General features: G+C 39.7%; 1 protein-coding gene across 2 annotated transcripts in view; it reads right to left on the bottom strand.

Moving 5' to 3' along the window:
- Positions 1 to 10,130, bottom strand: part of RNF17 (ring finger protein 17) — a 115,074-nt gene extending 104,944 nt beyond the window's left edge. For both annotated transcript variants that reach the window (XM_043574478.1, XM_043574485.1), the window contains exons 1-2: positions 9,981 to 10,130; positions 7,738 to 7,832 (exon numbers count right to left, since the gene is read on the bottom strand). In XM_043574478.1, coding sequence (XP_043430413.1) covers positions 7,738 to 7,832; positions 9,981 to 10,110 — 225 coding nt within the window. In that variant the 5' untranslated portion in view covers positions 10,111 to 10,130. The remainder of the gene's footprint in view (positions 1 to 7,737; positions 7,833 to 9,980) is intronic.
- Positions 10,131 to 27,779: the final 17,649 nt, after the last annotated feature.

The following is a 27,779-nucleotide window of genomic DNA, read 5'->3' as shown; positions in this document are numbered from 1 at the left end:
ATGTTATACACCCACCTAACATCACATATTATAAAATATTTAAATATGTATCATAAAATGAAATGAGCATACAAAATACATATATAACTCTGAAATGGAAAGGTCTAATTAAAACCCAGAAACCATTAAAGAGGAGGAAAACAAGTAAAAGAAACATTTCTGAAAGGCTAAATGTAAGAAAAAGTGAAAGACTGGTAGAAAATAGTTAAGATATACAGAATAAGATATTAATATCCCTATCACATGAACTCTTCTTACAAGTAGGGAAAAAAACAATTCAAAAGGGAAATATCCAAAGTATATTTCAGGATCTATTAAAGATTCTCCCAAAAGGGAAGCTTGAAGTCAACATATGAGGGTGCTCTATTTCACTAATAGTCAGGGAATTAAAGTTTAAAGTAAGAAAATAACTACTTTTCGCCCATCAAAATGCCAAACATTAAAGTAAATATGACAAATTCAAACATTAATTTGTTTTGGAGTTAGAAATTAACAGAATTGGCTCAGAATTTTTTGGGGAGGGGTGGTTTTGAAGAATTATATACAGATATAGTGAAAAACTGGGGTGCCTGGGTGACTCAGTTGGTTAAGCATCTGACTTCAGCTCAGGTCATGATCTCACAGTTCATGGGTTCAAGCCCTGCATGGGGCTCTGCACTGACAGTTCAGAGCCTGGAGCCTGCTTCAGATTCTCTCTCTGTCTCTCTCTCTGCCCCCTCCCCCTGCTCGCACTCTCTCTCTCTCTCAAAAACAAACAAATATTAAAAAAATTTTAAAGGTATAGTGAAAATTTTTCAAAACCACTTAAGTGTTTATAATAAAGGTATTAGTAAATAATTACGGAACTTATGTACAATGGTTTGTTACATAGCCATTAAAAGTAATTGCAGGATATCGGCCAATGTTCAAAAGCCAGCTAAGGTCTATACATTAGCTATACTCATTGTTTGCTATTAAAAATTTTTTTAATGTTTTATTTATTTTTGAGAGAGAGAAAGAGTGACTGAGCAAGCAAGTGAGGGGCAGAGAGAGAGGGAGACACAGAATCCTAAGCAGGCTCCAGGCTCTGGGCTGTCAGCACAGAGCCCTACACAAGGCTTGAACTCAGGAGCTGTGAGATCAGACCTCAGCCTAAGTCAGACACTTAAAACGACTGAGCCACCCAGGCGGCCCCAACTGTTTGCTATTAAAGGGGAACTCAATTTTTTTTTAATGTTTTGTTTATTTTTGAGACAGAGAGAGACAGAGCATGAGCAGGGGAGGGGCAGAGAGAGAGGGAGACACAGAATCTGAAGCAATTCCAGGCTCTGAGGTGTCAGCACAAAGCCTGACGCGGGGCTCGAACTCACAAACCATGAGATCATGACCTGAGCCAAAGCCGGATGCTCAACTGACTGAGCAACCCAGGCACCCCCAAAGGGGAAGTCAATTTTGAGTTAAAAATTCATCTTTCCTTCTACATAGTACTACCGACTGATTTAACTTAAATTTGCACACATGCACTTTTTAAAAAAAGTAATTGTAGGAGACTCTAATGAAAGTTAATGTTGCTACGAGAAATAAAGCTGATTACTACATGTTATAGTCACCATTTAAATATACTTTTTTGGTGGGGGAGAGGATGTCTGTCAAGGTTTTTTTTTTGTTTGTTTGATGTTTATTTATTTTTGAGCGACAGAATCTGAAGCAGGTTCCAGGCTCTGAGCTGTCAGCACAGAGCCCAACACAGGGCTTGAACTCATGAACTGTGAGATCATGACCTGAGCCAAAGTCTCACACTTAACTGACTGAGCCACCCAGGTGCCCCTAAGGTTTTAAGTATAACAGACCAAAGGTAGTCTTGTATTATAAGATAATTAGGAGGCAAATGTTACTTTTTTTAATGCTTTTTGAGAGAGTAAGAGAGCACATTCATGTGCAGGGGGCAGGGCAGGGGGAGGGAGGGAGAGGGAGAGAGGGGGAGAGAAAGAGAAAGAGAGAGAAAGAGAGAGACAGAGACAGAGAGAGAGAGAAAGAGAGAGAGAGAGAGAGAAAGAGACAGAGAGAGACAGAGAGAGAGAGAGAAAGAGAGACAGAGAGAGAGAGAGAAAGAGAGAGACAGAGAGAGACAGAGAGAGAAAGAGAGACAGAGAGAGAGAAAGAAAGAGAGAGACAGAGAGAGAAAGAGAGAGAGAGAGAGAGAGAGAGAGAGAGAGAGAGAAATATCCCAAGCAGGCTCTTTGCTATCAGCTTGGGGCTCCATCTCATGAACTGTGAAATCATGACCTAAGCCAAAATCAAGAATTGGACACTGAACCGAGCCACCCAGGCATCCTGAAAAAGTGTTACTATTAACACAACACATTGGACTGAAAGTTATTTTTTGAGAATATCCCACCCCCAAACTGGCAGCTAAAACCTTAATTTCTATATGCCTATTCACTTATCCCCCTTTGGTTTAGCATTTCACAGTTAAGAGATTAATGTTACTATCAACAGATTTGAGAGGATACCTCTTCCAGAAAATTTAAGAAAATATTAAATACAACTGACCTAAAAGATTTCAGTTAAAATTGTATACAGATTCTTAACTTTTAATATATAAAACAGGTTCTCTCCCCGACCCTCACAGCTTGTCATTTTTAAAAAAATTATGTAATTAGAGGGGCGCCTGGGTGGCTCAGTGGGTTAAGTGTCCGACTTTGGCTCAGGTCATGATCTCCCGGTTCGTGAGTTCAAGCCCCGCATCGGGCTCTGGGCTGACAGCTCAGAACCTGGAGCCTGTTTCAGATTCTGTGTCTCCCTCTCTGTCTCTGACCCTCCCCCGTTCATGCTGTCTCTCTCTGTCTCAAAAATAAATAAACGTTAAAAAAAATAAAACAAAAATTACGTAATTATCACTGGTTTTTGTTTTTAGTTTCAAGTTTTTAGATTCCAGTTAGTTAAAACAGTGTTAATATTGGCCTCAGGTGTAGAATTTAGTGATTTATCACTTACATATAATACTCAGTACCCATCACCCATTTAAACCGTCCCCCTACCCACCTCCCCTCCAGCAACCCTCAGTTTGCTATTTGTGGTGAGTTTTTTGCTTGTTTTTGCTACCTGTAAATGAAACAATGCAGTCAAATTTGGCCAGTATTTCTTTTATGGTTTCTGCTTTCAGTGATAGGTTTTAACAAGGCTTCCCCATCCAAGATTATGCAATTATCTGTACTTTCTTTTAGTTTAAATGTTTAATTTGCATGTTTACATTTCTAATCCACATGGGACTGGTAATAGATAGTAATTATCTATTGATTAGAAAACTTATCCTTCCCTTCTCACATGGTATATTTTTGGACTCCGGTCCAATAGATCAATACAATGTCAGTATTTCTGGAATGATACCTAAGTATGATCTTATGAACAAAATCTGCCATCTTGCTGTGCAAAATGTAGAATGCTTATGAAGTAACCATTAATATCAATCAAAAGCAAAGAACCAATGTTATCAAAAACCATACAACTATGAAAGATAAAGACTGGTAGGTAGGGGTGCCTGGGTGGCTCAGTCAGTTGAGTGTCCAACTCTTGATTTTGGCTCAGGTCATGATCCCAGGGTCATGGGACTGAGCCCCATATTGGGGCTGAGTGTGGAGTTTGCTTAAGATTCTCTCTCCCTCTGCCCCTCTCCCCCACTCCTTCTCTCTCTCTTAAAAAAAAAAACATACCGGTAGATAAATTCATGTTTACCCAAACTCAGAAATAAGAACATAAGTATATCTATTAATCCGGAATAGAATCATTTTAGGCTTAAATACCTAGGCCTTCAACATTAAAGATAAATCATAAATATAAACTTAATGTGAACATAAGTATTTAAATTACTCTTTAGAAAAGAGCATGTAATATAAAAATAATAAACTACATTACTCAAATAGTCTATAAATTCAGTCTTTTTACTAATTTAAACTAGTTCATTCTCCTATTCAAAATAAATATTAGATATAAGCAAAAATCTACATTTTAAAAACTAATAAAAGAGTGGTAACAGGGCACCTGGATGGCTCAGTCAGTTAAGCGTCCGACTTTGGCTCAGGTCATGATCTCACAGTTTGTGAGTTTGAGCCCTGTGTCCAGCTCTGTGCTGACAGCTTGGAGCCTGGAGCCTGCTTTGGATTCTGTGTCTCCCTCTCTTTCTACCCTCCTCTGCTCATTTTTCTCTCTCTCAAAAATTAAAAAAGAGTGGTAACAATTTCAGGAAGGTTACTTGAAGGGACTCCCTTAAATAAGGATCAGCTTTAGCGCATGTGAAGAATCTGATTATAGTTCCTTGTCAATTCCCTGGGCTAAAAGCACAAGAGGAGAAAGGGGAAGGATGAAACAGATCTCCTGAAGTAAGAGTCAGAACTAGTTAAAATGATACAAAATAGATTTATCATAACCATAAAATCAAAACTAGCATTTGTAAATGTACCATAAACATTCATGTAAATGTTATTCAAAATAATACAAGTATAATGATTTAAGACACTAAGCATGAAGTCATTTGCCAAAAAAGGGAAAGGTTACTGTTCTAATAAATGTCTCTGTTTTTTTGAGTATTATAACAGGATGGATATAAGCAGAGACAGTTCCAGTTGCCTGTTTATTCCCTTTCCCACCACAAGACTGAATCTGTCAGGGATCTTCCATTACAACCACAGGAACTAGGCTCCCCTTTAACTATGTAGTGAAGCCACATTTGAGGAACCCAATGTCAAAAAAAGGACAGGAGAAAAGAATTTCCCACAATAAAGGCCATAATTTGTAAAGTATGTAATTCCAAAATAGACATCTTTTAACATGTAAATGTTTCCATTATAATTCAAACCTTCACAAATTTACATGTATGAATTTTTTTTTTTTTTTTTACCATGTTTAACCTACAAACCAATTAATCCACACCTAAATGATCATGGGTTGATTATAACACTTATTTCAATGGTCTTGAAGCTTGTAGAGAACTTTTACATAACTCAAATTTGACTTACAATCCTATAAGAAAAGTAGGTATTATTTCCATCTCATGAATGAGGAAACTCAGGCTTTGTGTGACAGAACTATGACTGCATTCCAGATCTTCAGCTTCTATCTTGTTTGTCTCACTGACAGAAAACAATGGCTACAAATCCTCATCATCTGATATCTCAAGTGGGACATTAAGAATTTAGAGATTAAAGGGTGCCTGGGTGGCTCAGTTGATTAAGTGTCTGACTTTGGCTCAGGTCATGATTTCAAGATTCATGAGTTCAAGCCCTGCATCATGACCACTCTGACCTTGTAGAACCTGCTTGAGATTCTCTCTCTCCCTCTCTCTCTCTGCACCCCACTCCCATGCTTTCCTTCTCAAAATAAGTAAACCTAAAAAAAAGAAAAAGAATTTACAGATTAAAAGACAATTTTCCAGGGACATACTATATAAATTGAACTACATTTGTATTTGTAGCAAATGCAAAGGATGTTCATTAAATTTTACTTTATTATGGGTCTATAGATTTTAATCTTAGTGCAACTGTACTTTTTTAGTGCCTGTGAAGTTTACTTCAGGCTACTGTGTTGTTTCTCTTTTTAAACTATGGCATCTCTACAAATATAAATTCGATAACACACTAAGTTTCAGGGTCAGGGAGAGTTCAAAATTTCCTTGCATGCTATTGGCGTGGTAAAGAAAGGTAGAGACTTGAAAGGAATATATGTCACTAAAAATAAGTAAAAACACCATATACAAAAATAAATTCAAGATGGATGAAAGACCTAAATGTGAGACAGGAAACCATCAAAATCCTAGAGGACAACATAGGCAGTAACCTCTTTGACCTTGGCCACAGCAACTTCTTACCAGATACGTCGCCAGAGGTGAGGGAAACAAAAGCAAAAATAAACTATTGGGACTTCATCAAAATAAAAAGCTTTTGCACAGTGAAGGAAACAATCTACAAAACTAAAAGGCAGCCTACAGAATAGGAGAAGATATTTGCAAATGACATATCTGATAAAAGGTTAGTATCCAAAATCGGTAAAGAACTTACCAAACTCAACATCCAAAAAACATACAATCCAGCTAAGAAATGGGCAGAAGACATGAATAGACACTTCCAAAAAAGACGTCCAGATGGCTAACAGACACATGAAGAGATGCTCAACATCACTCATCATCAGGGAAATATAGATCAAAACCACAATGAGATACCACCACACACCTGTCAGAATGGGTAAAATTAACAACACAAGAAACAACAGGTGTTGGCAAGGATGCAGAGAAAGGGGAACACTCTTGGACTGTTGGTGTGACTGCAAACGGGTACAGTCACTCTGGAGAACAGTATAGAGGTTCCTCAAAAAGTTAAAAAGAGAACTACCCTAAGATCCAAAAATTGTACTACTAGGTATTTACCCAAAGGACACAAAAATACAGATTTGAAGGGGGACACGCACCCCTATGTTTACAGCATCATGATTAACATTAGCCAAGCTATGGAGAGAGCCCAAATGTCCATTAACTGATGAATGGATAAAGATGAATGGTGTGTGTGCATGTGTGTTAAAAGACATTCTTATGGAATATCACTCAGTCATCAAAAAGAATGAAATATTGCCATATGCAATGACACAGACTGAGCTACATGCATGATGCTAAGTGAAATAAGTTAATCAGAGAAGATAAATACCACATGATTTCACTCATATGTGGAACTTAAGAAACAGAACAGGTGAACATATGGGATGGGGGAAAAGAGAGAGAGAAACAAACCATGAGAGACTCTTAGAGAACTGATGGTTGATGGAGGGAGGTGGGTGGGGGAAGGGCCAGATGAGGGATGGGTATTAGGGAGGGCACTTGTTATGATGAGCACTGGGTGTTGTATGTAATTGATGAATCACTGGATTCTACTCCTGAAACCAATATTAACTGTATGTTAACTAAAAGTTAAATAAAAATTTGAAAAAATAAACAAAAATGATCATTGGAAACAGTAAAAATTAGGATAAACGTAAAAAATAAATAAAAATACGGGTGCCTGAGTGGCTTAGTTGGTTAAGCGTCTGACTTCGGCTCAGGTCATGATCTCACAGTTCGTGGGTTCAAGCCCCCACATTGAGCTCTGTGCTAATATCTCTGAGCTCGGAGCCTGGAGCCTGCTTTGGATTCTGTGTCTTCCTCTCTCTCTGCCCCTCCTCCAATCATGCTCTGTCTCTCTCTGTCTCAAAAATGAATAGACATTAAAAATAATGTAAAAAAATAAATGAAAATAATTAAAAAGAGGCAATTTTCCACAGAAGTCTCCAAAGGGGTGCCTGGGTAGCTCAGTCAGTTAAGCATCTGACCCTTGATTTCAGTTCAGGTCATGATCCCAGGATCATGGGACTGAGCCTGTATTGGGCTCCATGCTGTGTGTGAAGTCTACTTAAGATATTCTCTCTCTCTCCCTCTCCCTCGCTCTGTCCCTCTCCCCTGCTTGCACACTTGCTCTCTCTAAAATTTAAAAACTTATTTTTTAAAAAGAGTCAAAATATATAGGCTGATTAATGTAGAACTTTAACTTTGTATTTTCTTGAATATTCGTAACAATTATAAAACGAATCAAAAAAAGCTTTATCTTTTGTTAAGCTGCTTTAAGACTCAGCAGCAAAAATTCAAAATTTCAGGTTCTAACTAGAAGTATGTTTTCTCTAACATTTTTACCTTCAACAGTAGGTTATAATATACTGACTATGAAAGATGATAAAACTTACCTCACAATCAGGACATATAATTGTGTTGTGTTCTTCAGTTATTAACAAGCACAGTTCACAAAAAGCATGTCCACATTGAAGTTCATGGTGGTGACCTATGAAATGAAATTCTGCTGTGAATTAAACTGTCTATAGTTTGTTAGCATTGAATGTGCAGCATTAATCAGAGGGAAAAGTTAAAAGAGGGGACTCTTACATGGGAAGAGATATCAAGTTTCATTAGAAATGCAGGACCTGTTAAACAAAATTCAGTAGAAGCTATTAAGTCTGAAGGAGGGAAAAAGTCAAATTGAAAGCCAAGCAGGGCTATGTAATATTGTTTGCATTAATTTAGTTTCTGGTACCGATACTACTTCGAATTTGCCATATCTTATAATCATACAAAATGTTCTGACATACGTCATTTGATCCTTGTACATATCACAGCCAAGTAGGCTTAGGAAGGTTACATTCAACTTAGAAATGGATAAACCTTTTGGTGATGTGGCTAAATGGTATAATCTAGACTCCAGCCTAGTTCTGTGTCCAAGTCCAATACTCTTTCTATTTGTTCCCATTGCCTCTAATTTATATTTCCAATCCTGTGAAGGGAACAGGGAGGGCAGATATGAGACATTGGCAAGACCTCTCTCTTACAATGACCTAAGATACTTGACAGAAGCCAGATGCTACTACTGTCACACATACATGATTCACATAAAGATAATTTCACAAACCTAGCATTTATGAGGGGAAATACCATAATCCTGAGTGAAAGCCTAATATCAAGATTTTAATGCTGTCAATAGAATTTAAAGCTTATCATAGTAAACATATTTGTTTTAGCTATGTAACTTCAAAAAGTTGTCATTTTAAAACACTTTTTAAGAAAAAAAGGAAAAGCACTAGATAAAATCAGTTATATTTTATTGCCAAAAGACAGTGTTCTTGCTGATTTATAAGAATTACATTCTTTTGATAAAAAAGCTTTAGTTTGCAAGCCAAGCGAAATATCTGAAACTTGCTTATGACCAAGCTAAATTTTACAGCTCTATTTAAATTTCAGAGATAATATTTCCAAATAAATCAAAATTGTTTAACTTGTCTATCCTTATACAATTTCTGATATTGTACCAGTCTAATCTGTGATACATCATAGCTTACAAAGCACTTCCACAATTTTATATGCCTAAATACCACCTAGTATTTCTGAGCATTGTAATACAAACATATGGAAGCATGAGTGATTTTAAAAGGTCATGTTCGTAAACTTTATCTGGTAATGCTTATTTGATTCAAACAATGGAGATTTTCTATGCGACAGCTGTGATAAAAAGAGTAGGAGAAACTTGGCTCCCCACCTTAAAACACAACTAACCAACTTTTTCTACAAAGGTTCACTCACATCTCTCAAACGGAGTCCATCTCGGAGGGACTGAGAAAATGAACGATTTTCACTATTAAAGTATAAATGTTAAGTAGTCATTGGAGTGGTAATAAGACTTTTCAGCAACTGCAGTTTGAAATTCAACAACTCCCGCCAGAGACAGCACTCTAAGGCATTTTAAATTACATTAAAGTAACCTGAAAGTGTTTTCACTGGAGCAGATTCTAAATCCATAGGAGTGCAGTGGATTTCCCCCCTTGATGTACAAAGAAAAAACACAAGATGCACAAAAAGAGTGAATTGTTTCCCAAACAATGCCTTAAGCCAAACTGAGCGATAACGCTTCCCTCCCAATGCCAAATATCTGTTTTCTAATCCTGGAACGTTTTAAAGTGGTCTACTCATTACTCCTCCTGCAAGAAAATCTACACAAGCAAATCAAATTTCGTTACTTCTTGATCACAAGACAATGGGCTAAATTTTTACATCTACCCTTTCACGAATCTGTGAACCCGGGGGAGTTTTTGAACTAACGCTCAAGAGAGCTCACACACCATTCCCTAATAGAATCAGTGAAAAAGGGAGAGAAGCAGGTGCCAAGTGGAGAAAGCTTCGGAGAGGTACGGAGCCACCCTGACCACAGGGGACGTCTCTGCCGCCCCGAGGGTGGGCTGCAGACACGCAGGGAGGCCTGTGACACAGTTCTCCAGGTCCACCTTGCTGTAACTGAGCAGCGCCCCACACTGCCACCCCACTCGGCTCCCAGCCCTCGGGACAGGCCTTGCTCTCCGTCTCCAGGCCCAGCAGCCTGACTGGGACAGAGCCTATGGAGGGCAGATGGCCAAGGCGGGGCTGGGCCCCATGGGGGTCTCCTCACCAGAAACTCTGGACTCCCTTCTTCCACACTGAGTGCACTGAATCTCGGCAGCGCCCCACGGCCGACTCTTCCTCCCCATCTGCCGATAGGCAGACAAGCTGAAACAAGCCGTCGAAGGTACTGCCGCCATGGCGGCCTCCTTCGGGATCCGAGGACGGGTACCACGTGCCAGTCCCGGCGTCCCTTGCGGCAGCGACCAATCCTCAGGGCAGGCGGCTCCTGATAGCCAATCAAAGAGTTTAGCCCGCCTTCTCAGCTTGCCACGCTGGGGCGTCCGGAATTCCAGGTGCGGGGGTGGCTGTTTTCGGCTTGGACTTGGGCGGGTACAGTCTGAGGAAGGACGCCACCGGAGGTCAGGGAAGGACCACTTACTTTCAGATTTTTACCTAAAGCACACTCCCGTAGCACTCTTACTGCATTCAAATTCAGATTTCGCGTATTATTACTTAAATTGTTGTCGACTTTACAGGTAGAAAACAATCTTTTGTATTGAAGTCATCCTTCTTCCCTCAATATATTAGGGCTAGAGGCCCTAAACCTGTGTGCTGGAAATGTGGGGGCTTGACTAATAGTAGCCTTAGTGGAGAACCTATCAGTATCTACCGGTGGGGAGGTTCCATTAACAATTTCAAACTAAAGTCTGGTCATCGTTAATAGTTGTTAATGGTATACAAGGCACTGCTGGGAGCAGTTGGGGATGCTAAGCATTTGTAAACTAACAGGTTCCTGCTTGAGAGGTATGTAGCCCTCTACCTCTAAAACGGTAACTTCTGCTGGGGGTGGCTTGTGTTAAGTGCCAGAGGAGATTAGAAACAATAAGAATTACTGCATTCTGAAGAGATGATGTCTAGCCTTCCTAAAGGATATAGGGGTTTACATTAGACCTTAAAACCTGGGTAGGACTTTAAGGAGTAAACAGGACATCAGGCATTCCAGAGAGAAAGAATGGCTTAAGCAAAGAAAAGTGGGAGGTGCAGTGGCCTCTCTGGAATTTAATTTGTAGGCCATTAAGTCAGAGCATGAATTTCCTTAAAGTGAGCTTTTTGGAGAAGGTATATTGGGGTAGAATTTTGGGGAGTCTTCAATATTGGACTAAGGAGTTTGGACTTTACCTTTCAAGCAGTAGAGTGCTAGTGAAGTTGTAAGAGCAAGGGCTAAAGTAATCTGGTAGCAATGGGGCAGGTATATTGTGGAGGAAACATCTAGAGATGGCAGAGTGCCTTCAGAGGGTAAGAATAACTGCCTGCATATATTCCTTTTTTTCTCCTCTATTAAAAAAATAGAAACAAATATTATGTTCAGACATTTATCTCTTTGAATATTATTTCTCCCTTGTTATTTTTTCTGGAGCTCCTGTTAGACAGTAAATAGGGCCTTTTCATTCTATACCTTTCTTAACTTCGCTTTCATATTTCCATTTCTTTATCTCTCTGTGCTGCATTCTGGGAATTTTTTTCAGATATCTATACCTGTTAATCAATTCTCTCTTCAGCCGTACATAATCTGCTATTTAACATGACCACTGAGTTTTAAATTTTCAGTGACTATTTTATTCAATTCTAGATATTCTCTTTTTTTTTATTTCAAATTTTGCCTGATCTTTTTTGGAGAGAATTATGTTCCTTTCTCATGTTTTTTGTTCCATCTTTTATTACTTTAATATTTTAAGCACACTTATTTTGTTATATAACCCCAACATTCCTTTTTCTGATATTCTTCAGAGGTATAAATATGCAATTTATTATTTTTACCAGTCCTCATTCGTGGTGATTTGTTTCTTCATATGTTTTGTAATTTTGGATTTTAAGCTCATGTTTGAAAATGTTTATCTGTGGGAATCTTGTAAGACCTGTATTAAGGATACATTTCCCCAGATTTCATTTTTGCTTCCTTTAGGCACCTCAATGCATGATGAATCTAGGAGCACTTTAATTTAATGTCTTGGCTTGTGTTTTGATAGACTACCCTGACAGCATATTTCAAATCCCAAGCTTACCTGAAAGCATGTATATATTGTAGGTAACAGGGGAGATATTTTCCCCACCTAAAGGTATACAAGATAAACAGAATTCTTTACCTTTTAGCCTACCTGTTCACTCCTGCCATCAGTGTGTGAACCTAACCTACCATGCAAAAGCTTGGATTAGCAGCTGTTTTGTTTATTTATTTTTTGCCAATTCAATGCCTGTGCCATGATATCTCCTTGTGGCCTTACTTACATTTCTCTAATGACTAATGAGTTTTCATGTTTATTATTCATTTAGACTTTCATATTCTTCTTTTTGCCTTTTGGGTTGTCTCTTGACTGATTTATAGCAATTCTTTATTCTAGATTCCATTGCAAATATCCTTTCCTAGGCTATGATTTGTTTTGGGGTGTGTGTGTGCGTGTGTGTGTGTGTGTGTGTGTGTGTGTGTGTGTTTTACTTTATGATATCTCTTATTGTCCAAAAGTGTTGTATTTTACTATGGAATTTTCGTTAAGATTTGCAATTTGTGAATATTGTTTTAAAATCTTTCCCCAAGCTAAATATTCATTGTATTTATTATCTTCTACAAGCTTTATTACCTTCTCTTCTATTTTAAAATTCAGATTTGTTGTCATTGGTATTTGCATAGGAGTGGGAGAAAGTGAGGTACAAAGGAAATATCAGAATGCAGTAATTTGGTTGGGCAGGGTCTTGAACCTTGATTTACTCATTACATATGTGTCTCTATGTATACACCATTGGTGTAGTGCCATCTCAGAACACAGATACAGAGATAGATATTCCACATTTTATTATGACTTTTAAAAGCATCAAGTGTATTTTAACCTTGGTTCTACTTTCGTTTCAATAAAACAGTGGATTTAACATTTATAAAAAGTTTATTATTATTATTTTTAGTATGATATTTATTGTAAAATTGGTTTCCATACACTACCTAGTGCTCATCCCAACAGGTGCCCTCCTCAGTACCCATCTCCCACCCTCCCCTCCCTCCTATGCCCCATCAACCCTCAGTTTATTCTCAGTTTGTAAGAGTCTCTTATGGTTTGGCTCCCTCCCTCTCTAACCTTTTTTTCCCCTCCCCTCCCCCATGGTCTTCTGTTAAGTTTCTCAGGATCCACGTAAGAGTGAAAACATATGGTATCTACTTTCTCTGTATGACTTTTTTCACTTAGCATAACACTCTCCAGTTCCATTCACGTTGCTACAAAAGGCCATATTTCATTCTTTCTCATTGCCAAGCAGTATTCCATTGTATATATAAACCTAACTTCTTTATCTATTCATCGGATGATGGACATTTAGGCTCTTTCCAGAATTTGGCTATTGTTGAGAAAGTGCTGCTATAAACATTGGGGTACAAGTGCCCCTATGCATCAGCACTCCTGTATCCCTAGGGAAAATTCCTAGCAGTGCTATTGCTGGGTCATATGGTAAATCTATTTTTAATTTTTTGAGGAACCTCCACACTGTTTTCCAGAGCGGCTGCACCAGTTTGCATTCCCACCCACAGTGCAAGAGGGTTCCCTTTTCTCCACATCCTCACCAGCATCTGTAGTCTCCTGATTTGTTCATTTTAGCCACCCTGACTGGCGTGAGGTGGTATCTCAGTGTGGTTTTGATTTGTATTTCCCTGATGAGGAGTGACGCTGAGCATCTTTTCATGTGCCTGTTGGCCATCTGGATGTCTTCTTTAGAGAAGTGTCTATTCATGTTTTCTGCCCATTTATTCACTGGATTATTTGTTTTTCGGGTGTGGAGTTTGGTGAGCTCTTCATAGATTTTGGATACTAGCCCTTTGTCCGATATGTCATTTGCAAATGTATTTTCCCATTCCGTTGGTTGCCTTTTAGTTTTGTTGATTGTTTCCTTTGCAGTGCAGAAGCTTTTTATCTTTGTGAGGTCCCAATAGTTCATTTTTGCTTTTAATTCCCTTGCCTTTGGACATGTGTCAAGTAAGAAATTGCTGTGGCTACAGTCAGAGAGGTTTGTTCCTGCTTTCTCCTCTAGGGTTTTGATGGTTTCCTGTCTCACATTCAGGTCCCTTTATGCATTTTGAGTTTATTTTTCTGAATGGTGTAAGAAAGTGGCCTAGTTTCATTCTTCTGCATGTTGCAGTCCAGTTCTCCCAGCACCATTTGTTAAAAAGACACTCTTTTTTCCATCGGATATTCTTTCCTGCTTTGTCAAAGATAACTTGGCCATACTTTTGTAGGGCCAATTCTGGAGTCTCTATTCTATCCCATTGGTCTATGTGTCTGTTTTTGTGCCAATATGATGCTGTCTTGATGATTACAACTTTGTAGTAGAGACTACAGTCTGGGATTGTGATGCCTCCTGCTTTGGTCTTCTTCTTCAAAATTACTTTGGCTATTCGGGGTCTTTTGTGGTTCCATACAAATGTCAGGATTGCTTGTTCTAGCTTCGAGAAGAATGCTGCTGCAATTTTGACTGGGATTTCATTGACTGCGTAGATAGCTTTGGGTAGTATTGACATTTTAACAATATTTATTCTTCCAATCTGTGAGCACGGAATGTTTTTCCATTTCTTTATACCTTCTTCAATTTCCTTCATAAACTTTCTATAGTTTTCAGCATACAGATCTTTCACATCTTTGGTTAGGTTTATTCCTAGGTATTTTATGCTTCTTGGTGCAGTTGTGAATGGGATCAGCTTCTTTATTTGTCTTTCTGTTGCTTCATTACTAGTGTATAAGAATGCAACTGATTTATGTACATTGATTTTGTATCCTGCAACTTTGCTGAATTCATGTATCCGTTCTAGCAGACTTTGGGTGGAGTCTATCGGGTTTTCCATGTTTAATATCATGTCATCTGCAAAAAGTGAAAGTTCGACTTCATCTTTGCCAATTTTGATGCCTTTCATTTCCTTTTGTGTTCTGATTGCTGATGCTAGGACTTCCAACACTATGTTAAACAACAGTGGTGAGAGTGGACATCCCTGTCGTGTTCCTGATCTCAGGAGGAAACCTCTCAGTTTTTCCCCATTGAGGATGATATTAGCTGTGGGCTTTTCATAAATGGCTTTTATGATGTTGACGTATGTTCCTTCTATCCCGACGTTCTCAAGGGGTTTTATTAAGAAAGGAATCTGAATTTTGTCAGATGCTTTTTCTGCATCGATTGGCAGGATCATATCATTCTTTTCTTTTCTTTTATTAATGTGATGTATCACATTGATTGATTTGCAAATGGTGAACCAGCCCTGTAGCCCACGAATGAGTCCCACTTGATCATGGTGAATAATTCTTTTTATATGCCGTTGAATTAGAGTTGCTAGTATCTTGTTGAGAATTTTTGCATCCATATTCATCAGGGATATTGGCCTGTAGTTCTCTTTTTTTGCTGGGTCTCTGTCTGGTTTAGGAATCAAAGTAATGCTGGCTTCATAGAAGGAGTCTGGAAGTTTTCCTTCCCTGTCTATTTTTTGGAACAGTTTGAGAAGGATAGGTATTATTTCTGCTTTAAATGTCTGGTAGAATTCCCCAGGGAAGCCATCTGGTCCTGGACTCTTATTTGTTGGCAGGTTTTTGATAACTGATTCAATTTCTTCACTGGTTATGGGTCTGTTCAAGTTTTCTGTTTCTTCCTGTTTGAGTTTTGGAAGTGGGTGGGTGCTTAGGAATTTGTCCACTTCTTCCAGGTTGTCCAGTTTGTTGGCATGTAATTTTTCATAGTGTTCCCTGATAATTGCTTGTATCTCTGAGGGATTGGTTGTAATAATTCCCTTTTCGTTCATGATTTTATCTATTTGGGTCATCTCCCTTTTCTTTTTGAGAAGCCTGGCTAGAGGTCTATCAATTTTGTTTATTGTTTCAAAAAACCAACTCTTGGTTTCATTGATCTGCTCTATAGTTTTGTTTATTTCTGCTCTGATCTTTATTATTGCTCTTATTCCGCTGGATTTGGGGTGTCTTTGCTGTTCTGCTTCTAGTTCCTTTAGGTGTGCTGTTAGATTTTGTACTTGGGATTTTGCTTGTTTCTTGAGATAGGCCTGGATTGCAATGTATTTTCCTCTCAGGACTGCCTTTGCTGCATCCCAAAGCGTATGGATTGTTGTATTTTCATTTTCATTCGTTTCCATATATTTTTAAATTTCTTCTCTGATTGCCTGGTTGACCCATTCATTCTTTAGTAGGGTGTTCTTTAACCTCCATGCTTTTGGAGGATTTCCAGACTTTTTCCTGTAATTGATTTCAAGTTTCATAGCATTGTGGTCTGAAAGTGTTCCTGGTGTGATCTCAATTCTTTTATACTTATGAAGGGCTGTTTTGTGACCCAGTATGTGATCTATCTTGGAGACTGTTCCATGTGCACTCGAGAAGAAAGTATATTCTGTTGCTTTGGGATGCAGAGTTCTAAATCTATCTGTCAAGTCCATCTGATCCAATGTATCATTCAGGGCCCTTGTTTCTTTATTGATCCTGTGTCTAGATGATCTATCCATTGTTGTAAGTGGGATGTTAAAGTCCCCTGCAATTACCACATTCTTATCCGTAAGGTTGCTTATGTTTGTGAGTAGTTGTTTTATATATTTGGGGGCTTCCCTATTTGGCACATAGACATTTATAATTGTTAGCTCTTCCTGATGGATACTCCCTGTAATTATTTTATAGTGCCCTATTTCATCTCTTGTTACAGCCTTTAATTTAAAGTCTAGTTTGTCCGATACAAGTATGGCTACTCCAGCCATACTACTCTTTTGACCTCCAGTAGGATGACAGATGGTTCTCCATCCCCTCACTTTCAATCTGAAAGTGTCCTCAGGTCTAAAATGAGTCTCGTGTAGACAGCAAATAGATGGGCCTTGTTTTTTAATCCATTCTGATACCCTATGTCTTTTGGTTGGAGCATTTAGTCCATTTACATTCAGTGTTATTAGTCAAAGATGTGGGTTCAGAGTCGTTGTGATGTCTGTCGGTTTTATGCTTGTAGTGATGTCTCTGGCACTTTGTGGTCCTTGCAACATTTCACTCACAGAATCCCCCTTAGGATCTCTTGTAGGACTGGTTTAGTGGTGATGAATTCCTTCAGCTTTTGTTTGTTTGGGAAGACCTTTATCTCTCCTTCTATTCTGAATGACAGACTTGCTGGAGAAAGGATTCTCGGCTGCATATTTTCTCTGTTCATCACATTGAAGATTTCCTGCCATTCCTTTCTGGCCTGCCAAGTTTCAGTAGATGGGGCTGCTACTATTATTATGAGTCTACCTTTGTAACTTAGAGCCTGTTTATCCCTAGCTGCTTTCTGAATTTTCCCTTTATCCTTGTATTTCACCAGTTTCACTATGATGTCTTGTAGAGAAGACCGATTCAAGTGTACGTCTGAAGGGGGTTCTCTGTGCCTCTTGGATTTCAATGCCTTTTTCCTTTCCCAGATCAGGGAAGTTTTCAGCTATGATTTGTTCAAGTAAGCCTTTAGCCCCTTTCTCTCTCTTCTTCTTCCTCTTCTGGAATTCCTATGATATGGATATTGTTCTGTTTGATTGCATCACTTTGTTCTCTAAATATCCCCTCATACTCCTGGATTTTTTTTCTCTTTCTCAGCTTTCTGCTTTCCCATAATTTTATCTTCTAATTCACCTATTCCCTCCTCTGCCTCCTCAATCCGTGCTATGGCCGCCTCCATTTTATTTTGCACCTCATTTATAGCGTTTTTTAGCTCCTCACGACTATTTCAGTCCCTTGATCTCTGTAGCAATAGATTCTCTGCTGTCCTCTATGCTTTTTTCAAGTCCAGCAATTAATTTTACAACTATTATTCTAAATTCTTGTTCCGTTATACTGCTTGAGTCGGTTTTGATCAATTTGTTAGCGGTTGCTACTTCCTGGAGTTTCTTTTGAGGAGAATTCTTCCGTTTCATCATTTTGCATGGTCCCTGGGGTAGCTCCAAACTGCAGGGCACTTCCCCTGTGCTGTCCAGAGTAACTTGTGTTGGTGGATGGGGCCGCAGTCAGACCCGATGTCTGCCCCCAGCCCACCACTGGGGCCACAGTCAGACTGGTGTGTACCTTATCTTCCCCTGTCCCAGGGGCAGGACTCACTGTGGAGTGGTGTGGCCCCTGTCTGGGCTACTTGCACACTGCTGGGCTTGTGGTGCTGCTTCGGTAGGATCTGGCCAGGGGTATATTAGCCAGGGTGGATCTGCAAGGTGCACGGGGGCGGGAGGGGCAGGCTTAGCTCGTTTTGCCGTGGTCATCCCCTGCGGGAGGTAGCACCGGAAGGGAGGCAGACCCGTTGGAGGGATGGATCCACAGAAGTACAGTGTTGGGCGTTTGCGTGGTGCAAGCAAGTCTTGACATTTTTTCCTAGACTCTCTGAAAGTATCAGGTTGTCATTAAAATAATTTATTATACAACATTCACAGAGCCTCATACATAGTATATACTCAGTAGTAATGTAGTAAATGCTCACATGGCATCAGAACACCAGATGGCAGTAGGGAGATCTCACAAACATACCACTAACCAGCTTGACATAGCCGCAAAATGCACTAGATGGCACCCAGCCCATAACAAACAGCATTTGCAGTTTGATTCAACTTTATGCTCTGGAGGTAGTTTTCAGGTCTTCTGCCATGTTGCTTCTGCCTTTTCTATCCTAAAGCATTACTATCAGAGGTGTGCAGTGAAAAGGTATACACTGTCTTCTATGTGCGTCTGGAGGTGGCAGAATACCCACCTCTTCCAGAAAGTGACTCTAGATTTTTTCTTAGAAATTTCAGGGTAGTGGAGCAGGAAGGACCTTTAAAGATTCCTACATACCCTTCCTCATTTGGGATGAGGAGGCCAAGGCTCAGAACCACTCTGACTTCCTTGGGTAGAGTTAGAGTTCTGGTGTTCTGGTGTCTGGACCGTGCTCCTATATTTTACTACACCAATTTTGATGCCCACTTCCAGAAGACTTTACTTTGGGGACTTGTAACAGAGATGAACTGGATCAATATGAAATTTTAGATGAAAGGAGAGATGACAGTTGCTGCTCCAGGCTAGGTTTGGGGACCTTTTGTAGGGATCAGCAAATTTCAACCTGGCTATGACGAGTTAGTAGACAAGATGGGATTACAGTGTCCTTTCTTGAGAAATAGCTCCAAGAAGAGCTCTGTAATCCTAGAAATTGGGAGAAACCTGCAGGGCCTGAGGAAATGTACCCCTGTGAGCCTTCTTACAGGGCAGCAGGGTGCAAGCATCTGTCACTGTTCCTCCTATGCTCTGTTCAGGACTCCACTCATTAATTGGGAGAATTCTCCATATGCATTTGTCAGAGCAAGTGACTGCTTTCCTGACAGTTGGGTGAGGTTACATACCTCTAGCCTGAACTTAGCCAGCAGAAGTTAACTAGTGATTCCCAGACTTTGGTGTGTTAAGAATCCCTTGGAGAGGTTATGGGAATGCAGAGGCCCAAGCTCTAGAGGTTCCGATTTAAGAGGTTGAGGTGAAGCTCACTGAGAGACAGATTGCCTTACATAGCTGAAGTTTCTTCTGACTACTCGGTGGTTTATGTACATTTCCCTAGTTCCATCCATTCTAAGACCTACATTCCCTGCTATCTACACCTTTTTTAATTCTTTTAGAAACATAAAGGTATAGACACTGAGGGAGAAGCAACACCCATGTTTAGAGTGACTTTATTTGTTTATATTTGAGGCAAGTTGTTATTTTTAAGTATGCTCCATGCCCAGCAAGGAGCCCAATGTGGGGCTTGAACTCAGGACTTTGAGACCAAGACCTGAGCTGAGATCAAGAGTCAGATGCTTAACCAACTGAGCCACCCAGGCACCCTGAGGCAAGTTGTTATGATTAGAAAATCTCCAAGGGACAGTGAGCCCAAGCTTGGCTTTGCATCTACTCTGTGGTGAGGCAGATGAAAGGGACTGCATTTGCAGGTAACTTTCAATAGAAAAATACATGACCTGTTATGACCGACTGTAATAGTCACTGATTGTGTATGCTATGCTGTTACCTGAAAGGCGGTCCTGCCCCTGGAGCCTTTCCTCAGGAGCCCTGGCCAGAGTGGTGGGTAGGCACACACTTGCAGCTTCTGTTCTCTACCTTTCCAAACCCTCACCTGCCCATTTCTTATGGACAGTAGGCTCCCTGTCCCTCCTCTCAGATGTTGTAAAAGAATGAAAACGTTTCATGCAAAGCTTGAGAAGCAGTCACTTCTCCAGTCTCATGTTGTCTTGCTGGGTATTATATGGCTGCCATTTCCTGTTGTCAATGCCATCCTCACTCTCCATACTTGAGTCAGATATGTCTTTAATGCAGTTCACAACACTGGGTATGATTCTAACACATGGTATCAGTTTTGACAGTAGCTTCAGGGAGGAAAGGAAGACACAAATGAAGGGGTATTTAAACTCATTGTAGTAAAGGAGGATTTGAGAACTATGGAAAAATTGCAGTGGGGGGTGTGGTGATGTAGCCTGAGTCAAAATAGGGTCATGCTTACCACCCTTTTCTCACGGGGATATTTAATTCTCAGCCTCTTGTTTCCTCTCTGTGTTCCTCCTCTTATCTCCTCTAACCCCCTCACTTTTCATCTTAAAGGCAAATAAAACTCACATCAGAATTGATAGAAGTTCTTGGAAACCAATAACTCATTCCTATGTTCACTGGCCTATGTCATTTTAGTACAAACAGTATATTAAATGTCTCAATTCATCCTTGTGTTTTTACATAAAACTGCTCTCAGATCCCCAACGCCTCCTTCAAATGGTCCCCACCGGGGCTGAACACAGGTGGTGGATTCCCACCAGTATTAAGATCTCTGTGGTTTGTCTGTACCATCCATTTTAGCTGTCAATTATGCTCTCTTTCATTTTATTTTCTGTTATCTTAATTCCACTATAGCTGACACAGTGTTATATTAGTTCCAAGTGTATAATATAGTGATTCAGTATTTCCATACATCTCCTGGTGTTCATCATAAGTGCACTCCTTAACTCCCATCACCTATTTCACTCATCCCCCCACCCACCTTCCCTCTGGTAACCATCCGTTTGTTCTCTACAGTTAAGAGTCTATGTCTTGCCTTGTCTCTGTCTTTTTTTCTTTTGCTCGTTTGTTTTGTTTCTTAAATTCTACATATGAGTGAAAGTATTTGGTTTTTGTCTTTCCCTGACTGACTTATTTTGCTTAGCATTATCTCTCTAGCTCCATCCATGTTGTTGCAAATGACAAGATTTCATTCTTTTTATGGCTGCGTAATATTCCATTATATATACATATCACATCTTCTTTATTCATTCATCAGTCTATGGACACTTGGGCTGCTTCCATAATTTGGCTATTGTAAATAATGCCACTATAAACATCGGGCTGCATGTGTCTCTTTGAATTTGTACTTTTGTATCCTTTGAGTAGTGCAATTACTGGATTGTAGGATAGTTCTATTTTTAACTTTTTGAGGAACCTCCATACTCTTTTCCACAGTGACTGCACCAGTTTGCATTCCCACCAACAGTGCAAGATGGTTCTCCTTTCTCTGCATCCTTGCCAACCCTTGTTGTTTCTTGTGTTGTTGATTTTAGCCTTTCTGACACGTGTGAGGTGATATTTCATTGTAGTTTTGATTTTCATTTCCTTGACGATCAGTGATGTTGAGGTCTGTTGGCCATCTGAATGTCTTTGGAGAAATGTCTGTTCTCTTTTCTTATCAGTCTTTAATTGTTTCACGTGGATTGGTCTTGCTTTTTTGAGGCAGATTGCATTTTCCTAAAGATGGCTCCCATATTATCCCCTGCAGGGTGCTGTTGACACCCTTCCTGTTAGTGGTGGTGGGTGAGAAAGATGGTACAAAATGAAGCTGGAGAGGTGGACAAAGGCAGATTATACGGAGCATTGTAGGCTATGCTAAAACTTTGGATTTTATTAAGCAGGGGAATGATATGATTCAAGTGCTTTCTCTCTCTTTTAGGTTGTGGGGATCAGTTGGTAGCGATAGGTAGAAGAGCTTCAGTTGTTGTTTTTAGCTCCAGAATAAGGAGCTGTTCTCCTCATAGGCTGGAGATTCTCCTACCCAGGATGTTGCTTACCAAGGAAATGAAAGAAGGAAATGGGCCTGTACACCACCGAAGCAGAGCAGTATAGTAGGAAGGCTTAGGTTGGCCAAAGGTCTCTAAGAACACTTATTACTTATGGACCTCAGCCCTCATCTGCAAAATGGGCATGATAATAGTCACTGCCTTGTAGAGCTGCTTACAGGGTTCACTGAGATAATGCTTGCAGAGGGCTCCCACAGTGTCTGACACACAGTGAGCACATGAACTAAAATGGACTCTTGTTGACTCATAACCTGCTCAGGGTTTCTGGTTAGTCCCTTCTATCTTTCAAGAATTTTGAATGAGGAATTCAATGGGGCCATGAAAAATACTCCATACCAGGAGACAGATAAATTCAGTTTTGTCATTGATTATCTGTGTGACATTAGGCAAGTGAATCTCTTTGAGATTCATTCTTCTTACCTGTAAAATACCCAGATCATTCCTCAGATTTATTATGAGAATTAAGTGTGAAATGGCTTTGAAACAGTCCACTGTTAACAAGTGTCAGGTATTAATGCTGTTCTTAAATAACACTTGCCCTCCCATGTTCCTGGAGATGTTAATGAGTGGAAAGAATTTGGGGCTGTGGCCAGGGGCAGCATACACTTGAAAAAGATGAATGTGTGGTGGAAACTACAGCAGCCTTCTCATTACACTTTATGCCCTAAAATCCGGTGGCCAGACTGCATTAGCATTCATATCGCATGAGTGAGACATGAGACATGGCAAGTGAGCTCTCCATCGGCAGGTTTTCCAGGTCTACTCTTTGAATGAACCTGAAATTACCTTTCAGAGGTTGGCCCAGGTGAAGCATGAGGGGTCCTGAAGAGGTCTGGCTACAGTGGTCTGTAGTCCTCAGTCCTTTGGTCTGTAGTCCAAATCTAAATTCTTAGAGCTGTGGTTTTTCTTCCTATAAAATATAAATAGTAGTAAACCTACCTCCGGCTTTTGATTCCCACAATACTACAAAACTAAATGGAATTTTAAAAATTGTGTAAGACTATTCACATATTTTTGAGGTTTTCTTTTTTATGTTAATATATAAAAATCACTATGGAAAGTATTCTTGGAGAGTGCATTCTCTTCAAGTAGAAGAAACTGAAATAACTTTGGGTTTCACAGGCATTGACTGATCCCTCTTTTGTGAGAGACAGTATCACACAGTGGCTAAGAGCACAGACTGTGGAGTCAGACTGGTTAGGTCTGATTCCTGACTCTGCTACTTAAAGCTAATCATGTGTACCTGGACAATGTACTCACTCTCTCTGTGCCCCAGTTTTCCCATTTGCAAAATGGGATAACAATATACCTGCCTCTCAAGGTTGTTGGGAGGATTAACTGAGTTAACATATATAAAAGTGCTTAGAACAGTGTCTGGCAAATGATAAGCACTAAATAAAACCCTGTCTGTAGTCAGTGCCTGGCACAGTTTTTAGCACCATGTAGGGCTTCTAGAACTGTGTTGTTTGCGATGTTGTTTCTTTTCTTTTTGAAAGTAGTTTTAGGTTTGTAATAAAATTAAGAGAAATATAGAAAGATTCCCCATGTACCACCTCGTCCCACACACCCATAACTTCCTCCATTATCAACATCATTCACCAGAATGGTACATTTGTAATCACGAACAGACCTACACTGACACATTACAATCTCCCAAAGTCATAGTTAAACATGGAGTTCGCTCTTGGTGTTATATATTCAATGGATTTAGACAAATCATTATATCATAAAATATTTTCAATGTCCTGAAAACTCCTTTGCCTATTCATCTCTTCCCCCTCCCCAACCACTAGCAACCATTGATCTTTTTGCTGTATCTATAGTTTTGCCTCTTCCAGAATGTCATATAGTTGGAATCATATGGTATGTAATCTCAGATTAGCTTCTTTCACTTAGTAATATACAGTTAAGTTTCTTCTACATCTTTTCATGGCTTGATAGCTCATTTCTTGTTAGCACTGAATAATATTCAATTGTCTGGAGGTACCACAGTTTATTTATTCATTCATCCACTGAAGAACATCTTGGTTGGTTCTGAGTTTTGGCAATTATGGATAAAGCTCCTATAAACAGCTATGTGCAGGTTTTTTGTGGACTTAAGTTTTCAACTCCTTTGGGTGAATACCAAAGAGCATGATCGCTGAGTCATATAGTAAGGGTATGTTTAATTTTTGAGAAACTGCCAGACTGTCCTACAAAGTGGCTATGCCATTTTGCATTCCCATCAGCAGCGGATGAGTTACTGTTGCTCATATCCTCACCAGCAATTGGTGTTGTCAGTGTTTTGGATTTTAGTCATTCTAATAGGTGTGTAGTGGTACCTTCTCGTTGTTCTAATTTGCATTTCCCTGATGACATGTTATATGGAGCATCTTTTCATGTGTTTACTTGCTATCTGTGTATCTTCTTTGGTGAGGTGTCTGTTAAGGTCTTTGGCCCATTTTTTAATTGGATTGTTTCTTACTTGCTGTGTTTTAAGAGTTCTTTCTTTATGTGGATAAGAGTCCTTGATCAGATGTGTCCCTGTTTTTTCTTTATGCTTGCCGTCCTTGTCCCACTGAGCTAACTTGACTCAGACATACCCCCTGTATTAAGGAGTCAGACTCCTTCTTTTTGATGTTTGCCGACAGCTTTTAAACTCATCTTTTCTTTCTGTCCCACATCGGGAAAAGATAATAAAAGCCTGGGTATTTTCTCTTTTGGAACCCTCAACTCATCCTCACCCCTACTTTCCTTTTTCTGTTCTCACAAGCCATTTTTGGACCTACTTGGAAGCAGAAAGTCTCATTATGTGAGTAATAAATCTTTCCATATCCTCTTGGTGTATGGTTTCGACATCACCAAATTTTGGGTGGGGTCCATTCTGTTTAATCAGAGTGGCTACAACACCCTCTCTCCAATAACACACTATGTGAAATGGCTAATTACTGTTTATGAAAGAGCTAGCTGAATAATATATAAATAGAATGGCTGCTACTTTCTGGAGAATTCAGATGAATCAGAAGGCCAAGACAGTACAGATTTTCCATGTTGTCCCTCATCTGTCACTTTTAGGTGGTAAACAACTACTGCATTTTGGATACAAACAGGACACATATTGAGGAGCTAACCATTTTGGAGATAGTCTAAGTATTTGGTTTTAGTCTCTGAAGATTGGACCATCTTTCTGGAATGGCCCCCATGAAAGCTGCTTGAACAGTTGGTGGTTAAAGGAGGTATCTTTCTCCTGAGAAAGCCCTACATTCTGTTGTTATTTGACCCCAACTGCTAAGTAGGGCAAGGTTGCTGGTTTTGAGCATAAGTCCTTATTTCAGTAATTTATTAAGAGTCCAGATTCTCAGATCCCCTATGGAAAATGTTGAATAACGTTAGGAATATGTTGCCACTTGATGAAATGTGGTTTAAACAAGTACTAACATCTCTTTCCTCACGTCTTCCTCCTGAGATGGATAGAGGCCATCATTATTGTTCTCTTACATTTGAGGGGATCACACTGTTGAGTGGCTAAATGAGTGGTCCGTGAATATGTTTGGATGGAGAGTCCTGGCCCCCAGACCTGTGCTTTTTCTGCCAGGTCTCACCAAATGCACAGGGTGACCATGCATCCTGGTTAGCCAAGGACACCCTTGTTTGGGCCTCTTATCTCAACACAATTATTAATAAGGCCTCATTTTATTTTCATAAGTGTCCTAGTTTGAGTGATAAATTATATGGTTGCCCTCCTAGTACAGAAGATCCTAGGGTATTTTTAGGTGACTAACAGTCTGCAGTGATTTGTATTTGTGCTTATTATTATTCTTACTGGACTCAGTTCATATTAATTTGGGGAAACTGGTACTTTGCAAAGATCGTTGGAGGATTTCATAGCCAAGAAAGGCTTCCCTGGCCTTCTTCCCCTTGTTTCAGTTGCACTTTGAGTATAATGTAACTCTCATCACGGTTGTTGAAGGACTTTCTTATTTAGCATATCTAAACCAACACTGCCTTTTTTTTAAAATTTTTTTTAACTTTTTTTTTTTTAATTTATTTTTGAGACAGAGAGAGACAGAGCATGAACAGGGGAGGGTCAGAGAGAGGGAGACACAGAATCCGAAACAGGCTCCAGGCTCTGAGCTGTCAGCACAGAGCCCGACGTGGGGCTCGAACTCACGGACCGCGAGATCATGACCTGAGCCGAAGTCGGCTGCTTAACCGACTGAGCCACCCAGGCACCCCCAACACTGCCTTTTTAACAGCTTCTTGAGAGAACAGAATTGGAAAAATCCTGCCTCTGGAAATGTGTGTGTGTGTACATAAGTGATCATGCCAGCTTGGAAGCATTTTACTTCAGAGAAGTCATCTCTAAGCTAATGGAAAGCTGTGATAATGATCATCATGAGAATGACATTGATAGTAAGAGCTACCAATTATTGAGTGCTTTCTATGTGTGACACACAATACTTACCATTTTATGTGTATTAAGTCTTCTGGTCTTTACAACAGTTATATTAGGTGAGATAATATTACTATCACTATCTTACAAATGAGCAAACTGAAGTACAGAGAGAGAAAGTTATTTGTACAAGGCTTTACCAGCTAAATAAATTCAAATTGTGTAGGTAAGGAAACAGCCCTGGAAGCTTACAGGTCACAGTATTCCCAACTGAGCATGAACAATTTTCAAAGACTCTAAACACGACTCAGATACATCCACTCCGTGGCCAAGGTGGAATGGGGGTGGAAATACAACTACTTGGTTCATGTCTGAACCTAGAAAGAGATTAGAAATAAATATTGCTCTTTTCCAGCTAATGTGAGTTTCTTTATCCATGACAGCTTTCACCCCCTTTAATCCAACCCCCCTCCTGGATAAAAATTACCAAGATACCCAACCACCAATTTGCCCTGGTTTCTTGATGGCATGCAATCACAACTAACTCTTGCTCCCCTAGACCTTCCTTAGACTCTCCCAGGACAAACCAGGTCCTATAGCAAGACCCTTCAAGTTCTACTGCACTGAGAGCCCCATGATTTTCTTGGTGTCCTCTTTCCTTTGAAGCAGCAAGTGAACTCAACCTCGCTTTGTTTGACTGCAGGTGTGTTTCTGGTGCTCTTCGGTTGCTGGGCTTTGACGATGCCCAAGTAGGCTGATTCCAGGGCCCATATCTATTAGCATTATTACAGACTGCCTTTCTTTATGCTTTTCTGACTCCCAATCATATGTCACTGTTTTTCAGTGATATCACCACATGTCAGCTTTCTGCCCCACTCAGGGTGGGCACAGAGCTAGGGAAATTTTAGAAAAAGGAATTTCTAGAATATGATATGATGCTGCAGGAGGCTCCGCATAGTGAGGACTGAGAAGGGGCTCACCAGACTTGATGAGAGCTGCCCCAGTGGAGAAAAAAGTCAGACTTCAAGGAAATTAGGGCAGGGGAAGCAGAAACAGTAAGGGATTTTTTTTTAAAAAATCACTGTTGATTTCTTTTATTCTTGAGTATTTCCCTCTTTTTAGAAAACCTAAATATGTAAATAAAAAAAATAAATAAATAAAAACAATATACAGAATCAAACAACCTAAACAACAGATGCTATTTTCTGCTACACTTTATAGATCCATTGGCAAAACAAGATAAAACATGCAAATGCCCATTTTCCAGTAGTAGAAGCATAATGAAATGCAAGAGAGCCCACTTTTAACAAATGCAAGGGAACCCACTGAAACAGAGTGAAAATCTAAGCAGATCATATGCAAATAATTAA

This window comes from Prionailurus bengalensis, chromosome A1 (assembly GCF_016509475.1).
Source record: "Prionailurus bengalensis isolate Pbe53 chromosome A1, Fcat_Pben_1.1_paternal_pri, whole genome shotgun sequence".
Lineage (NCBI taxonomy): Eukaryota > Metazoa > Chordata > Mammalia > Carnivora > Felidae > Prionailurus > Prionailurus bengalensis.
This window is presented reverse-complemented; position numbering and strand designations above follow the sequence as displayed.